This window comes from Trachypithecus francoisi, unplaced genomic scaffold (genome assembly GCF_009764315.1).
Source record: "Trachypithecus francoisi isolate TF-2019V2 unplaced genomic scaffold, Tfra_2.0 Lachesis_group19, whole genome shotgun sequence".
In the NCBI taxonomy this organism is placed as follows: Eukaryota; Metazoa; Chordata; class Mammalia; order Primates; family Cercopithecidae; genus Trachypithecus; species Trachypithecus francoisi.
Window position 1 is genome coordinate 38614097 of NW_022681464.1, and position 18870 is coordinate 38632966.

An 18870-nucleotide genomic window follows, 5' to 3' on the forward strand; every position below is an offset into this window, starting at 1 on the left:
TGTGCAATGATTTGTTGATATCTTACTAAGCTATCACTGGAAAATGATGTTGTCCTAAAGGTCAAATGTGCAGCCAGGGACTAAAAACAGTGAGCTGCAAGGGTAGTGTGTAGATGGGGGAAATTAAATGTTCTCCATAAAGTTATAAAAGCCATGAATGTATATAAATATTTTTCCAACAGAATATTTTAAATCCGCTGATGTATTCTGCATGTATGACCCCTAGGTTTGTAGACTATTTTATAATTCTCAATGACTTTGTGACCTTTAGGCCATGCGGAATAAATATATGCTCCAAGAAGTTTTAAATGTTATATTATTTATTGTGAAAAAAATAAAAACAAAGTAAGTCCAAAGTGCACCAAAATGAGGCTCCAGCTATTTCCCTGAGAATTGGGATAATGTATATCATTGGATAAGCATTAACTAGCACAAATAGGTTTGCATGTCCTTGGAGACTTCTGTAAAGCAGGGAAACACACGATGGGTCAGCACTGAAATCCCACATGCCAGCTTTCCCTGGCTCTCTCCCTACTCTGTCCTTGGAGCCTACCCTGCAGCTCCTGACTTCTTTCTTCAGGACTCCATTTAGAGCAGGGAGCTTAATTTTGTTGACAGAGACAGAGTGAGAGCAGTGTTCCTATTTCAGGGTCTTATTTTGATAGATGTTTCAGTGATCAGCCTACCATTTCATAATTTTTTCTCAATACCTTATTTCATCTATACCGGCACCATTACATAGCATCACCATCACCACTATCACTGCTACCACCATCACCACCACTACTGTTACCACCACCACCATCACAACCACCACTGTCACCATCACTATAATCACAATCATCACCATCACAACTACCATTGCCACCAATGTCACCATGACTCTCACCAGAATCACAACCGCCATTATGACCACCAGTGTCACCACTGTCACCATCACTATCAACACAATCACAGCCACCACCATCACGACCACCACTGCTACCACTGTCACATTACTATCACCACAATCACCACAACCACCATCATGACCACCACCACCACCACTGTCAGCATGATTATCACAATCACCATGACCACCACCGCCACCACTGTCACCATCACTATTACCATAATCACCACCATCACCATCACGACCACCACCACCACCGTCACCATGATTATCACCACAACCACCACAACCACCATCATGACCACCACCGCCACCACTGTCACCGTCACTATTACCATAATCACCACCATCACCATCACGACCATCACAACCACCACTGTCACCACCACCACCAACACCATCACCACCACCATCACATCACTGCCACTACCACCATCACAACCACCACTGCCACCACTGTTACCATCACATCATGATCATCACCACCACCACCAGCAGCACCACCACCACCATCACATCACCACCAGCACCATCACCACCATCACAACCACCACTGCCATTACTGTTACGCTCACTGTCACCACCATCACCATCATCACTGCCACGACCATCACTACCACCATCACCATTACTATCACTACCACTACCACTGTCATCACCATCATTACCACCATCATCATTACCAACACCATCACCATCATCACCACCATCACCATCACTATCACTGTTACCACCATCACCATCACCACCACCACCATCACTATCACAACTGCCACTGCCACCCCTGTTACCATCACCACCACCACCATTATGATCATCACTACCACCACCTTCACCACCACCACCACATCACCACCACCACCACCATCACCATCACATCACCACCACCACAATCACTACTGCCAGTACTGTTACCATCACTGTCACCACCATCACCATCATCACTGCCATGACCATCACCACCACCATCACCATTACTATCACTACCACTACCACTGCCATCACCATCATTGCCACCACCATCACTACCAACACCATCACCATCATCACCATCAGCATCACTATCATCACCATCACTGCCATCATTATCACCAACACACCAACATCACCACTATGGTCACCACCACCATCAGTAACATTAATTCTCCCCTTGATGATCACAGTGTCTTCCAAACTAGCCTCTTGGCTTCTAGCTTCTCATTTTCTCCAATCTTTCCTATGTTTTGTTGGCCAGATTAATTATCCTACATCAAAGTAAGATTCATCTCTCTTGCTTGCTTAAAAGCCAAAGTTTTCTTTTTTTTTTTTCTTTTTTTAATTGAGAAAGAGTCTTGCTAAGTCACCCAGGCTGGAGTGCAGTGACATGATCTCGGTTCACTGCAACCTTCGCCTCCCGGTTTCATGTGATTCTCTTGCCTCAGCCTCCAGAGTAGCTGGGATCACAGGTGTGTGCCAGCATGTCGGGCTTACTTTTGTATTTTTAGTAGATACAGGGTTTCACCATGTTGGCCAGGCTGATCTTGAACTCCTGACCTCAAGTGAATTTCCAAGGACCCTCTTCATTGTGCTTTACCCACCTACAGAGGGCCCCACCTCCTGGCAGACCACTGATTCCAGGGGCTTACTGTGGCTGAACACATGGCATGCTCTTTGCACCACTTGACTGGGCCTCCTGTCTGAGGACCCAGTGGTCTTCTGGGTGAGCGACTGCCTCCCTAACTCACGCCCTCTCAGTTCTCGCTAACCTTCCTGCCGCTAATGGCTCCTGACCACCGCTGCCCTGACGGCCCTCACCTGGCTGATGGTGCTCATGGCTCGCATGTAGCTCTCATTCCTGGAGCGGAACTTTGGTGATGTGAGCAAGCCTGCAGGGTCGAGGCTGTCCAGGCTCCGGTTGATGGAGACTTCACTCACTGCCCTCAGGTAGCTATGACTCCGGATCTGGAGTTTGGGTGAGTGTTCATTGGAGATTCTGGAAGGGAACAATGGAAAAGGTACATTAGTCACATTCCAAAATGTAGGAAACAATAAGATACGGCACTACTGTCATTTATGTGGCACCCTAAGTACTGGGACAAATGACGTAGATGCCCTGCTATGATTGCTAAACTCCCCCACAGTGTCTCAGAAGGAAGAACTTTTGACAGGAAATCATCAACATCTGATGACATTAGAGAGCAATTAACATTCTCTTCAACCATGAACTAAGTGCCTCATTCACATTTTCCTAGCCACCCTAGGACGCAGATAATAAGCAGCAATCGTCCTGCCCTGGAATTCTGACTTGTATAATTTGTAAAGCTTTTCTTTGTACCTATTTCTCTCCTGTGGTCATCTTTTTGTTTTTGGACTGTTTAGTAACAGTAAGTGGGTATACATCTATATTTATATTTTTATCTTTCCTTCCTTCCCTTCCTTTTCCTTCCTTCCTTCCTTCCTTCCTTCCTTCCTTCCTTCCTCCCTCCCTCCCTCCCTCCCTTCCTTCTATCCAATCTTTAACTCTCTCATAGAGTTGCAATTGAACTTCGTGAACAGAACTTACACCTTAGTCATTAAAAAGGCATATCTCTCAATCTTTATATGTAAACACAAGTCACTACACACTTTGTACTCTTTGGATTTATTCTAGGATGCATTGTAAACTTATAAAAGTAGAAAATGCTAATTGCAAATAGCCAAGCCATACAGATGTGCACAAAGTGGAAGGTGGGTCCCCCTGTCTCTCCTTGTTCCTATATGTAGAATTACATACCCTTAAAAGAACTACCCATAGCAGTTTGGGGTATATTCTTCCTCAGTCTTTCTATTCATATATAATCAATTTAATGTTCGTTATTTTATTTTATTTTTGGAGACAGAGTCTCACTCTGTCGTATAGGCTGGAGTGCAGTGGTGGTGCGATCTTGGCTCACTGCAGCCTCTGCCTCCTGGGTTCAAGCAATTCTCGTGCCTCAGCCCCTGAATAGCTGAAACAACAGGCACACGCCACCACGCCCAGCTAATTTTTGTACTTTTTGTAGAGATGGGGTTTTTCTGTATTGGCCAGGTTGGTCTTGAACTCCTGGCCTCAAGTAACGTGCCTGCCTCGGCCTCCCAAAGTGTTGGGATTAAAGGTATGCGCCACTGTGCCCGGCCAATGTTAGTTATTTTTAAAGTTTGTTTTCACATAGTTTTGTGTGATTTTTCTTTCTTTATTAGATTTCTTTAATTTTGGCTATAACATTGTTCCTAATTAAATAAATTAAAGTTGATAGGGAAAAAGATATATGCCTCCATAGCTGCTATTATTTATCATCCTAGCCGGTGAAATTAGAAAAATTTTAAAAATAAGTAATATAAATATTTTAAAGAGATAAGTTTTGAGTATTTATAGATTATGCAATCAATTATCTGTAAATTAAGAGAAAATCAACTGAAAAACCATAAGAGCTTTAAGGGAAATCCTCAAGGTAGCTAGATATAACGTAACAATACATAAATTAACAGCTTTTCCATGTAACATCAAATAAAATTTTAACGAAAAAATTCCCTTTAAAATTGCAAAACATAAAATACACAGAAATTACAAAAAAGAAACGCATCAGAATTTTATGAAGAAAATGTTAAATTTATGGAAGGCAATAAATAAGTGCTAAATTAATGTGAAAAACCTCCACAACAACTTTCCTGTAAAAAAACTTAAATTTTCCCTAAATTTATCTATAAATTTAAGGTAATCGCAACAAAATCTCCATATAAATTTTACCTGTTTTCTATTTTTGAGATGGAGTCTCACTCTGTCGCCCAGGCTGGAGTGCAGTGGTGTGATCTCAGCTCACTGCAATCTCCACCTCCTGGGTTCAAGCGATTCTCCTGCCTCAGCCTCCTGAGTAGCTGGGATGACACGCGCACACCACCACGGCTGGCTAATTTTTGTATTTTATTAAAGATGGGTTTCACCATGTTGGCCTGTCTGGTCTCAAACTCCTGACCTCAAGTGATCTGCCCACCTTGGCCTCCCAAAGTGTTGGGATTACAGGCATAAGCCACTGCCCCATAAATCTCCATAGAAATTTTACTCAAATGTAACAAACTCATTTTAAAGTTTATATGAGGTTCAGAGCAGCATTATTCATAACAAACAAAAGGTGGAAGCAACCCAAATGTCTATCTAATGCTGAATACATGAAAAGTGGCAAAAGAACTATTTGGCTAAAAAAAGGAATGAAGTATTGATACATGCTACAATATAGATCTTTGAGAGCATCATGCTTAGTGAAAGAAGCCACATATTACAAAAGATCACATATTACATGATTCCACTTACATGGAATGTCCAGAATAGGCAAATTGCTAAAGACAGAAGGTAGATGAGTGGTTGACTAGAGCTGGGTGGGGAAAGCACAGGAAGATGGTGGCATTAGGAAGTGATACCTAAAGAATATGGAGTTTCTCTTTGCAGTGATAAAAAGGTTCTAAAATTAGTCATAGTGCTGATTGCACAACTCTGTGAATATACCAAAATCATTAAACTGTACACTTGAAAAGGGTGAATTATATGGTATGTGTATTATCTTTCAACAAAGCTGTTGTAAAAAATTACATGAGTCCTCAAAATAATCAGATTTTCTTACAAAGGGAGTTTAGAGGGTAGACTAAACTGGGCAACACTAGAGAAAGAAAGCCAGTCGAGGTGGTTGCAATTTTGCTATAATCTAAACAAGGGAAAAGGGCTCAGTTAAGTATTAGTGGTAGTAGAAAGGAAGAGACAGATTTGAGAATCCACATGAAAATTAAATGCGGATGATGAGTAAGGAGGTCTAAAGGTTCTAAGAAGAGCCAGAAAATAAAAATAAATAAAAAACAAGGGGAGGAATGCCCTTTATCAGATCTAAGCTATATTTTATATTTTATTTTTATTTATTTTTTGAGATGTAGTCTCACTTTATTGCCCAAGCTGGAGTGCACTGGTGTGATCTCGGCTCACTGCAGTCTCTGCCTCCTGGGTTCAGGTGATTCTCCTGCCTCTGCCTCCAGAGCAGCTGGGATTACAGGCACATGCCACCAAGCCCAGCTAATTTTTGTATTTTTGTAGAGAAGGGGTTTCACCATGTTGGCCAGGCTGGTCTTGAACTCCTGACCTCAAGTGATCTGCCCACCTCGGCCTCCCGAAGTGCTGGGATTACAGGCGTTTGCCACCACACCTGGCCTCAGCTATACTTTATAGCTGCAATGATGAAAAAGGGTCGTGTTTGTAAAGGAAATCGGTAGAATAAAATAAGGACTCCAGAAACAGGACTAAGTATGTATTTGAACATAATATATTGCAAACGTGGCAGTTGGAATAGGCAAGGAAAGGATCAAGTATTTAATAATGGAGTTAGACCCTTTTTGCATCCACTTGGGGAAAAATGAATTTCTACTAAGCATATAGATTAAAAATAATATTTTAAAAACATAAAGTTCTCCAATATAATATAGATTATATTTTATAATCTCAATTTCTATACTTAAACAATTTAAAGAGAAATTTATCAATGTTTTATGAATTAAAAAAACCTATAAAGCCTTATGGAAGGCAACAAGGAAGGCCTAAAGAAATGCAAAGCAATATGGTAGAGAAAGACTTTAGAAGCATCATAGTAAACTTAGACGCCATAAAGAGAAAGGTTAATGAATGGAAGTACATAAAAATTTAAAACTTTTGTTCAGCCAAAGATCCGGTCAACAATGTTAAGAAAAATAGTCATTGAGTATGAGAACATATTTGCAACACTAAGCAGCAAAAAGGGTTCACATGCATAATATTTAAATTAGTAAGATGAATAAAAAATATGCAATCAACACAATGAAAAATGGTCAAAGCCTATAAAGAGGGAATCATAAGAAAATAAACATACAAATTCACAGGAAAGTAACTTTATATATCACCAAGTATATGACAAAATGCTCGATCTCACTAGTAATTAGAGAAATGTGGATTTTAAAAAACATACATTTACACATTACATTCATGTACATCCATCTCGATGTCCTCAAATTGTAAAGGTATTCCCTATATTCTAAGTATCCTCTTAGTAGCAATGTATACGATTGCATTTATTCTCAAAGCTTGTATGGAATTACTTATCTATAACAGCCCAAAACTATTCTTAATAATACTAAACCCTGAGAATGTGATAAGCAACCACTTTTTGCAGCTGCACTGAGGGAGAAATCAAATTAAGACAGATCTAGAATATAACATCAACAGTAAATCTCTTATTGCATTTTACTGTTACAAACGATAAACTAGGCCAGGTGCGGTGTGGCTCACACCTGTAATCCTAGCACTTTGGGAGGCCTAGGTGGAAGGATCACTTGAGCCCAGATCAGCCTGGGCAACACAGTGAGGCCCTGTCTCTATATTTTAATATAAAAAAGGTAAAAGAAAAAAATTGTTCTAGAAATGTGCCCTTTGGATCCTTCAAGTAGTGGTCAAACATGAAAATAGCTTTGCCAGGTCAAGGTAGTATTTTCCATGTGTTATGTGCTATTATGGTGATTCTGACTGCATCGCTTTGTAACACCAATGCCAAAAATTTCAACCAACAAACTGAAAAATTCATTTTCCTTTTAAGATCTTTTTTTTTTTTTTTTTTGAGATGGAGTCTGGCTCTGCCGCCCAGGCTGGAGTGCAGTGGCCAGCTCTCAGCTCACTGCAAGCTCCGCCTCCCGGGTTCACGCCATTCTCCTGTCTCAGCCTCCCGAGTAGCTGGGACTACAGGCGCCCGCCTCGTCGCCCGGCTAGTTTTTTGTATTTTTTAGTAGAGACGGGGTTTCACCGTATTAGCCAGGATGGTCTTGATCTCCTGACCTCGTGATTCGCCCGTCTCGGCCTCCCAAGTGCTGGGATTACAGGCTTGAGCCACCGCGCCCGGCCGATCTTTTTTTTTTTTTTAAGAAAAAGAGAGCCATAGCTGGAAGCATTTATAACCTAAAGTTCACTTCTCCTTAGAACTTGCGTGTTAGATGACAAATGTGTTTCTCTGGCTGTTTTGCAACCTGACCCAGAGCAATGATATTGCCAACATAAATGATGATGCTATTCCAAATGTTATCAGGGCAGTGACAGGAGTGGCTGTTTCATAAATGGTGTATATTCAAAGAAGAAGTGAAAGTCCGGCGTTGTGAAAAACGACTGCCTGCTGGCTGAGATGGGGAAACGAGGCATCATTGCAACAATCGTTCACTCTGGCCACTTGTTATGAAATAAGGCATAACTCCCAAATTTCAAAGTGAAACATCATTCAGAAGGAATTGAATAGTTCTTCTTTGGTGAGTCATTCTTCATAAAACAATGCATATATTAATAACACACAACATATAAGGAAAGGAACTATTTTATCTTGTCCACTTACAGAACAGAGCCTTCTGCTATCAATATAAAGGTTACTGTATGCCCATGTGCTCCGGATGCAGAAACACTCATTAAAGAAACACGAAAATAGTACATTGATGACTTTATCTTCACCTCAAAAGAAAGTTGATCTGCTCTGAAGAAAGAGAGTGTGCATATTCAGAAACATTCTCTCTCTCATGTTAGATGAATTATTTTCAACGTTGGTCTAATGAAATGACACTCTTCTTTTCCCACTCTTCTGCCTAAATTACTTATGCTAAGTTAACTTTTCCTACCTTATCAGAACTAAAGTGAGATCTTGATTTTGTTGGGTTGGTAGGTCCCATTCATTATCATGTCTTTAAAGTACAAGCAATGATGGGAAGTTCTTAGGTGACAGTGAGCCAACCACACAAACAAGCTTGACCCTTTGTATTTGGAAGGCTGCCACTGCAAAGAAGAGCATGTGCTGTAATCGTCAGACCACAAAGCTTTAAACCAATGTCTCAAAAGACAAAATGACTAACTTTGTACATATTACTGAAAATAACTTCAGATGGTTGGGATGTTTTTTTCCCTCAAAGAAGGATATGCTTCCAGGTTATTGAGTCCAATGGGAGAACCTTTGGAGGTGATGGACCATCTTCTGGAGCCATCTGCACCCTAAGTTTTGTTCATTTTCTTTCTTTTTTTTTTTTGAGATGGAGTCTCGTTCTGTCGCCCAGGCTGGAGTGCAGTGGTGCGATCTCAGCTCACTGCAAGCTCCGCCTCCCGGGTTTACGCTATTCTCCTGCCTCAGCCTCCCGAGGAGCTGGGACTACAGGCGCCCGCCAACTCGCCTGGCTAGTTTTTTGTATTTTTTAGTAGAGACGGGGTTTCACCGTGTTAGCCAGGATGGTCTCGATCTCCTGACCTCGCGATCCACCCGTCTCGGCCTCCCAAAGTGCTGGGATTACAGGCTTGAGCCACCACGCCCGGCAGTTTTGTTCATTTTCACGTCGTCTTCTCTCTGACTTACAAAAGTATTGGAATATAAGGCTCTTCCATGGGACCCAGAGGACACATTTTATGGCCTCAGGAGGTTAATCTAATTTTACTGTATTTCAAAAATGAAAGTATTTGGCCTTGGTCATGACACTTATATCAAATCATACTCATAAACATTAATGGCTTGAACCGAGAGGCTTTGATCCCTTGGGCTTTGGTGTGGAGAATGGTACTTAGTAGGTGACAGTTCTCTGTTTAACTAGTTTAAGGGAATCAAGCACAGGGCATTTTACTAGTCAATCTGCTTTGGTAAAACGAAGCCTTTCTTTTCAGTAACCTTACCTACAATGGCTTTATAATCCGTATAGAAGTGTAACTTTCATTAAAGTTGTTTACTTTTGTAGTTGCCTCTTGAGTTATTTCTACTTTATAATAATACCTGACATTTGTTACCATTTATCCGATGCCTGGCTACCATTAATAGTACCTTATAGATAAAGAAACTATGACTTTGAGAGATCACATCGTGTTGAAGGTAATTCCAATGGAAGCTTGGCCTGTTAACTTCCACATTCCTATTCTGTCTTCTCCTCCTCCTCCTCCTCCCCCTCCTTCTTTTTTTTTTTTTTTTTTTTTTGACAGAGTCTCACTCTGTTGCCCAGGCTGGAGTGCAGTGGTGCAATCTCAGCTCACTGCAACCTCTGCTTCCTGGGTTAAAGTGATTCTCCTGCCTCAGCCTCCCAAGTAGCTGGGATTACAGGCGGGTGCCACCACACCCAGCTAATTTTTTTTGTATTTTTAGTAGAGAGGGGTTTCACCATTTTGGTCAGGCTGGTCTTGAACTCATGACCTCAAGTGATCTGCCTGCCTGGGCCTCCCAAAGTGCTGGGATTATAGGGGTGAGGCACTGCGCCTGGTCAACATCTTCTATTTCTTGGGGAATCCAGCCTGGATTCTCATTTGGGTTCCCCTTCCTCTAACTTGCCCTTACATGCTTTTATTCCCTAATACTTTATAATTGTTTCTATTCTGTTTTTATTGTACATTCTGTTTATGGACAATCTCATCTCCTCAAAGGCTTCTATTACCAACTTTATGCTAGCCACTCCCAAATCTATCTGTAGTCTAGAGATCTCCTAAACTTCAAAACTGAAGTTTTAAGTAACTACTGTACATTTCTATCCAGATGTTCCACAAGTACCAAAAAATTGTCATGAACCCCAAATGAACACATACCTTTCTCCTCAAATTTTCTTATTTTTTTTAATCCACACTGAGATGAATACCCAACCAACCTAGAAATCCAGAAATTTATCCTGTCTGTTTTTGTTAACTGTCTATATCCAGTCGATCATCATATTTTCTTGTTTCTACTTCCTATATACATTTAAATTTGGTTTCTTTTCTCTCTTTCCTTATTTCCAACTTTTTGGATTACATGTGCAGGTTTACTACATGAGTATATTGTGTGTGATACTAAGGTTTTGGGGTATGATTGATCTTATCACCCAGGTAGTAAGCAAAGTACCCAATAGTTAGTCTTTTGACCCTTGTCCCTCTCCCTCCATCCCCTCTCTAGTAGTCCCCAGAGTCTGTTGTTGCCATCTTTATGTCTGTGTGTCCCCACTGTTTAGCTCCCATTTATAAGTGAGAACATGTGACATTGGGTTTTTGGTTCCTGCGTTAATTTGCTTGAGATACTGGCTTCCAGCCGCACCCATGTTGCTGTGAAGGACATGATCTCATTGCTCGTTATGGCTGTGTAGTATTCCAGGGTGTGTATGCACCGTATTTCTTTATCCAATCCACTGCTGATGGGCATCTAGGTTGATTCCATGTCTTTGCTATTGTGAACAGTGCTGTAATAAACATACACATGCATGTGTCCTTTTGGTAGAAGGATTTATTTTCCTTTGGATATCTACCTGGTAGTGGGATTGCTGGGTCGAATGGTAGTTCCATATTCAGTTCTTGCCTCTCTCTCTTTCAGTACTTCTTGCTCCACTGCCTTCTCAGTTCAGGCTTCACCTTGATTCTCCTAACCATGCTCCTATCACAAGTCCTGTACCCTTGAATGCATCGCTCTTGTCCTGCTAGTTACTTCGACACTCTCTTCCGTAGGCTCCTTGGGTGAATCCTGTTAACCACAGGAGAAACTCTAAACTCTTTACCTGCTTTCCAGTCTCCTTGTTGGCTGTTTCCCCACATGATCATGCACGCCCTCGCAAGCTTCATCTTTGCACACGCTGTTTCTAAGGCTTGGAATGCTCTCCTTTCTCCACTTTCCACCCACCAAACTCTTCAACTCATTTCAGCAGGTCACTGGGTGTTAGAACCTCTATTTAGGTCATTTCCCTTCAGAAGGCCTCCTTTGTTCTTCCCAGACTAAAGTCCTCCATCTGTACCCCTCTAGTGGCTTTTATATTTCTCGGTTACACACTTTTTCCATTGCTGTAATTATTAATATTTGGTTACATGTTTGTGTACTCTTCAGATTTTTGAGCTCTTAGAAGCAGAATCAATATTTCATTCATTTTTGTTACACAGTGGTACACTGGCACTTAAATGTTTTACTTTAATTACCACTAATAACCCCTAACACTTGAGTGCTTTCTTTATGCCAGGCACTATCTTTAAATCATCTCATGAAATGGATGAGTAAATATATAAATGAAGAGGGTAACTCAGTTGATCATTATTCTAGACCTAAAACAGTTCGCTGTAAAAAATTTTTCTTTTCCTTTCTTTTTTCTTTTTGAGTCAGGGTCTTACTCTGCTGCCCAGGCTGGAGTGCAATGGTGCAATCACAGCTCACTGAGGCCTCGAACTCTTGGGCTCAAGCAATCCTCCCACTTCAGTCTCCTAAGTAGCTGGGACCACAGGTGTGTGTCACTACACCTGGCTAATTAAATTTTTTGTTGTTGTTATGTTGCCCTGGCTGGTCTCGAACTCCTGGTCCCAAGTGATCCTCCTGTGCCCCGACAAATTTTCATTTTTTAACTTATAAAGACCTCGTAAAACTTTTTTTTTTTTTTTTTTTTTTGAGATGGCGTCTCACTCTGTTGCCCAGACTGGAGTGCAGTGGCACAATCTTGGCTCACTGCAACCTCTGCCTCCTAGGTTCAAGTGATTCTTCTGCTTCAGCCTCCTGAGTAGCTGGGACTACAGGCATGTGCCACCATGCCTGGATAATTTTTGTATTTTTAGTAGAGATGTGGTTTCACTATATTGGCTAGGCTGGTCTCCTGACCTCGTGATCTGTCTGCCTCGGCCTCCCAAAGTGCTGGGATTACAGGTGTGAACCACTGTGCCCGGCCTTCTTTTTTTTTTTTTTTTTTAAATGAGACAGAGTCTTACTTTGTCACCCAGGTCAGAGTGCAGTGGCGCGATCTCGACTCACTGCAACCTCTGCTGCCCAGGTTCAAGTGATTCTCCTACCTCAACCTCCTAAGTAGCTGGGATTACAAGCATGTGCCACCACACCCAGCTAATTTTTGTATTTTTAGTGGAGACAGGGTTTCATCATGTTGGCCAGGCTGGTCTCAAACTCCTGACTTCAAGTGATCCGCCTGCCTCAGCCTCCCAAAGGGTTCAGATTACAGGTGTGAGCCACCACGGCCGACTCATAAAGTTTTATTGTGATATAATTTATATACAGTACCATAAAAGTCACTCTTTTCAGTGATTTTTAGTATATTCATAGAATTATGCAACCATAATTACTACCGAATTCTAGAACATTTTCATTATCCCCCCTCCAATCTTATGCCCATTATACTCACTCTCCATTCTTCCCTAGCCCAAATCCCTCATCTACCCCTTGTCTCTATGCCTTTGCCTGTTCCGGACACTTCACATACATGGAATCATACAATTTGTGGCCTTTGGTATCTGTCTTCTTTAACTTAGCATGATATTTTCTTTCCTCCCTCCCTCCCACCTTCCCTCCTTCCCTGCCTTCCTTCCTTCCCTCCCTCCCTCTCTCTCTTTCTTCTCTCTCTTTCTTTCTTCTCTCTCTCTCTTTCCTCTCTCTCTCTCTTCCCCTCTCCCCTTCTGTCTCTCTTTGTCTCTTTCTTTCTTTTTTGAGATGGGTTCTCACTCTGCTGCCTAGGAGTGCAGTGGCATGACCACAGCTCACTGCAGCTTCCAACTCCTGGGCTTAAACAATCCTCCTACCTCAGCTCCCATGTAGTTGGGACTACATGTAGGTGCAAGCCACTGCACCCATCCCTAGCATGATGTTTTCAAGGTTCATTCATGTTGTAGCATGTGCCAGTACTTCATTCCTTTGTATAGCTGAATAGTATTGCACTGTATGAATATATACTACAATCTGTCCATTCATCAGTTGATGGGCAATTGACTTGTTTTTATTTTTTGGCTATTATGAATAATGCTGTAATAAACAATCATGTAAAAGTTTTTGTGTCAGCACATAAAAATTTTATAGGAAAACATTTGAGATAAATGAACAAGAAATTTTACATCGGGGGTGGGGGGTGGGACTTCTGGAATGACAGAGAGGAATTAGGTTAACATATTGGTAAAACTATTAAAATCAACCATTCCTGGCCGAGCGCGGTGGCTCAAGCCTGTAATCCCAGCACTTTGGGAGCCGAGACGGGCGGATCACGAGGTCAGGAGATCGAGACCATCCTGGCTAACACGGTGAAACCCCGTCTCTACTAAAAAAATACAAAAAAAAAACTAGCCGGGCGAGGTGGCGGCGCCTGTAGTCCCAGCTACTCGGGAGGCTGAGGCAGGAGAATGGCGTGAACCCGGGAGGCAGAGCTTGCAGTGAGCTGAGATCCGGCCACTGCACTCCAGCCTGGGCGACAGAGCGAGACTCCGTCTCAAAAAAAAAAAAAAAAAAAAAAAAAATCAACCATTCCTGAACTAAGTAACCAAAGGCAGAGAACAAACAAACTCATTTATCCAAGAAAAACTACTGATTTTAGATAAAAACATGGGGTCTTTGGAGATTTAACTTGGGGGATATGCACATTCCCCTGCCCCCTGGCTCTGGCATACTAGCTGTGAACAGATGGCAGCCTTGTAGCCACAGAGGGGACACACCCGTTGGAGCACTGTTGAAACCACCATCTCCAGTGAACAGTTACTATTTTTATCGGTCTCACAGCTCTCCTCGAAAGCGCGGATCCCAGGGCATTGGAACCATTTGATCTGATTGGAAGCTCTGTTCTGTGGAAAAGCCCTATCCCCAGGTTGTTACTGAAAACAATAGCCTGAGGCCGGGTGTGGTGGCTCAAGCCTGTAATCCCAGCACTTTGGGAGGCCGAGATGGGCGGATCATGAGGTCAGGAGATCCAGACCATCCTGGCTAACACGGTGAAACCCTGTCTCTACTAAAAATACAAAAAAAAAACTAGCCGGGCGAGGTGGCGGGTGCCTGTAGTCCCAGCTACTCAGGAGGCTGAGGCGGAGAATGGCGTAAACCCGAGGCGGAGCTTGCAGTGAGCTGAGATCGCACCACTGCACTCCAGCCTGGGCAACTGGAGTGCAGTGTGCGAGACTCCGTCTCAAAAAAAAAAAAAAAAAAAGAAAAGAAAAGAAAAGAAAACAACAGCCTGAAATGGTTAACATTGTAGCTATTTAAGGCTGCAGTTTCCCTCGGGGCACACAAGAACTTGACCCAAAATTTCAAAGAAAGACCTAGGGAGCTTGAAAAGTTCTGATATATTGCTGATAATCTAGAAGACTTTGTGCATGTTACAGGGATGTGTGCATGCCAAGGAAAGACCTGGGAAAGGAAATGGGCTCCATTGCTGACCTGTGGCTGACCTTGAGCTCCTGTGCGAGCAGGAAGTGAATGCTAAGGCTGATTCGTAAGCTGCCTGAAATTTGCAAGTACGCCTTCACATACAGTTTCCCTTAGCAAAGGTGGAAGACTTGTTGGCTTAAGGTATTTGAAGACATGTTCTGACCAGTCAGTGGCTGATCACTAAACTACGCTGATTTCACAGTGAACCCAAGGAAGCCAGGCTTAGAAATACAGTTGTCCTTAGGGATCTGTGAGGGATTGGTTCCAGGACTCCCTGCAAATACCAAAACCTGCAGATGCTCAAGTCCCTTATATAAATGGCATAGTATTTGCAAATAACCTATGCACATCCTCCCATCTATTTTATTTATTTATTTTTGAGACAGGGTCTCACGCCGATCATCTAGGCTAGAGTGAAGTGGTATGATCACGGCTCACTGCAGCCTTAACTTCCCAGGCTCAGGCGATTCTCTCGTCTCAGCCTCCTGAGTAGCTGGGACTACAAGCACCTGCCAGCATACCCTGCTAATTTTTTGTATTTTTAGTAGAGATGAGGTTTCACCATGTTGCCCAGGATGGTCTTGAACTCTTGGCTCAAGCAATCTGCCTGCCTCTGCCTCCCAAAGTGCTGAAATTACAGGCATGAGCCACCGTACTCAGCCTCCCATATACTTTAAATCATCTCTACATTACTTATGATACTGAATACAGACCTTTGAACAACACAGGTTTGAACTGTATGGGTCCACTTGGGCACTGTTTTTTTTTTCAATAAATGTATTGGAATTTTTTCTTGAAGATTTGCAACAATTTGAAAAAAGCTGCCGACAAACCGTCGCCTAAAAATACTTTAAAAGTTAAAAAAGAATTAGTTATATCACAAATGCACAAAGTATATGTAGATGCTAGTTTATTTTATAACTTATGACCATAAAATATGTACAAATATATTATAAAAGGGGGGGAATGGCTCGCATCTGTAATCCTAGCACTCTGGGAGGCTGAGGCAGGTGGATTGCCTGAGTTCAGGAGTTCAAGACCAGCCTGGGCAACATGGTGAAACCCGGCTCTACTAAAATACTAATAATAAAAAAATTAGCCTGGCGTGGCAGTATGTGCCTGTAGTCCCAGCTACTCAGGAGGCTGAGGCAGGAGAATTGCTTGAACCCCGGGGGCGGAGGTTGCAGTGAGCCAAGATCATGCCACTACATTCCAGCCTGGTGACAGAGCAAGACTCTGTACCCGCGCCCCCCCCCAAAATATATATATAAAAAATAAAAAAATAAAATTTATGAAAACATACGCGGCCGGGCGCGGTGGCTCAAGCCTGTAATCCCAGCACTTTGGGAGGCCGAGACGGGCGGATCATGAGGTCAGGAGATCGAGACCATCCTGGCTAATACGGTGAAACCCCGTCTCTACTAAAAAAAAGACAAAAAACTAGCCGGGCGTCGAGGGGGGCGCCTGTAGTCCCAGGTACTCGGGAGGCTGAGGCAGGAGAATGGCGTAAAACCCGGAGGCGGAGCTTGCAGTGAGCTGAGATCCGGCCACTGCACTCCAGCCTGGGCGGCAGAGCAAGACTCCGTCTCAGAAAAAAAAAAAAAAAAAAAAAAAGAAAACATACGCACATGAAAATTTATAGACCATGCATGGCACCATTTGCAGTGGAGAGAAATGTAGGCAAATGTAAAGATGCAGTATTAAATTATAACTGCTATAAATAATTGTAGTACATATCATACTACTATAACAATATGGATTTGAACTAGATTAAGATAAGATACATATTGTAATCTCTGGAGTAACCATTATGAAAATAATTTAAAAATATTTAGTAAAGAAAACCAAAGGATTTTTTCACTAGAAAAAATATATATAACACAAAAGAAAGCAATAATAGAGGAACAGAGGCAACAAAGAGACACGGACATATAGAAACAAATAGCAAAATGGCAAATCTAAATCCTACCACAGAAATAATTATATTACATGCAAACAGATGAAACATTCCAATCAAAAAGCAGAGATTGTCAGACTGGAAAAAAAACAGAATCCAACTCTATGCAGTCTGTCAGAGACTTTGAATTCAAAGACACAAATAGGTTGAAAGTAAAAGGCTTGCAAAAATATAGCATGCAAAAAGCAAACAAAAAACAACAACAACAAAAAAACAAAAAACAAAAACAAAACCCAAAAAAGAACTGGAGAGGCTATACTCGTTTCAGACCAAATATACTTTAGGACAAAAAACAAAGTTAATAAAGACACAAGGGGCATCTTATAACAACAAAAGTCTAAGTATATAAGGAAAAATGTTACAATTATAAACATATGCACCTAACAATAGAGTCCCAAAATACATGAAGCACAAACTGACAGAATTGAAGGTATAAATGAATACTTCAACAATAGTAGTTAGACACTTCAATACTTGACTCTCAGCAATGGATAACACAATTAGAAAATCACCAAGGAAACCGAAGACCTCTACAACACTATCAACCACACAGAACTAACAGATATCTATAGAACACTCCACTAAACACAACCACAATACACACTGTTTTCAAGCGCACATGAACTATCTCTAGGGTAGACCACATAATAGGTCATAAAACAAGCCTGAATAAATTTTAGAAGATTGAAAGTAGGCAGAGTATGTTCTGTAATTATAATAGAAATAAACTGGAAATCAGTAACAAAAGGAAATTTTGGAACTGCAGAATGATTTAGAAATTACACCACACACTTTAAAAAACCATAGGTCAAACAGAAAGCTGCAAGGGAAATTACAAAGTATTTTGAACTAAATAATGATAGAAACCCAACATATAAAAACTTATGGGATTCAGTTAAAACAGTAGTTATAGGAAAATTAATAACTTTAAAAATCTATGTAAGAAAAAAGCAACAATCTCAGATTAATAATCTAAACTTTCACTTTAACAGTCTTGAAAAAAAGCAATTTAAATCCAATGCAAGAAGAATGAAGCATATAATAGCTAGTAAAGTGGAAATAAATGAAATGGAAAACAAAAGAAAAACAAATTAGTCGTTTTTGAACAAAAGTAGGCTCTTTAAAAAATCAATACTTTACCAAGATTGAACAAGAAAAAAGAGAAAAAACAAATGATCAAAATTAGAAAAAAAGAGAGGAAGCATGACTGACATCAGAAAGTAAAAAGATTACGAGAATACTGAATTCAGCAACTGAGACGAAATAGAAAAAAATTCTAAAAAAAAATCCCCAAATTACCAAAACTGCCTCAAGAAGAAATAAAAAATCTGAATAGAGCTCCAATGGATAAATAAATTTAATTTTTAAACAAAAATCTTTCATAAATAATAGTTCAGGCTCAGATTGTTTCACTGGTGGATTATGTCAAACACTTAAAGAGGTAATATCAATATTCCACCAACCCTTCCAGAAAATAGAGGAAGAATAAATATTTCCAAACTCAATCCATGAGAGTAATATCACCCTGAGATCAAAGCCAAAGATACTGCAAGGAGGCCAGACGTGGTGGCTCATGTCTGTAATCCAGCACTTTGAGAGGCTGAGGCAGACAGATCACGAGGTCAGGAGTTCAAGACCAGCCTGGCCAAAATGGTGAAATCCCATCTCTACTACAAATACAAAAATTAGCCTGGTGTGGTGGCATGTGCCTGTGGTCCCAGCTACTTGGGAAGCTTGAGGCAGGAGAATTGCTTGAACCCGGGAGGCAGAGATTGCAGTGAGCCAACACCACGCCATTGCACTCCAGCCTGGGTGACAGAGTGAGACTCCACCTCAAAATAAATAAACAAATAAATACTACAAGGAAAGGAAACTACCTACTAATAGTCCTC

General features: G+C 41.3%; 1 protein-coding gene across 1 annotated transcript in view; it reads right to left on the bottom strand.

Moving 5' to 3' along the window:
• Nucleotides 1-18870, bottom strand: part of DLGAP1 (DLG associated protein 1) — a 971691-nt gene that overhangs the window by 241930 nt on the left and 710891 nt on the right. Inside the window, 1 exon segment of the mRNA XM_033178240.1 lies at nt 2687-2864. Within this exon segment, the coding sequence (XP_033034131.1) occupies nt 2687-2864 (178 nt within the window).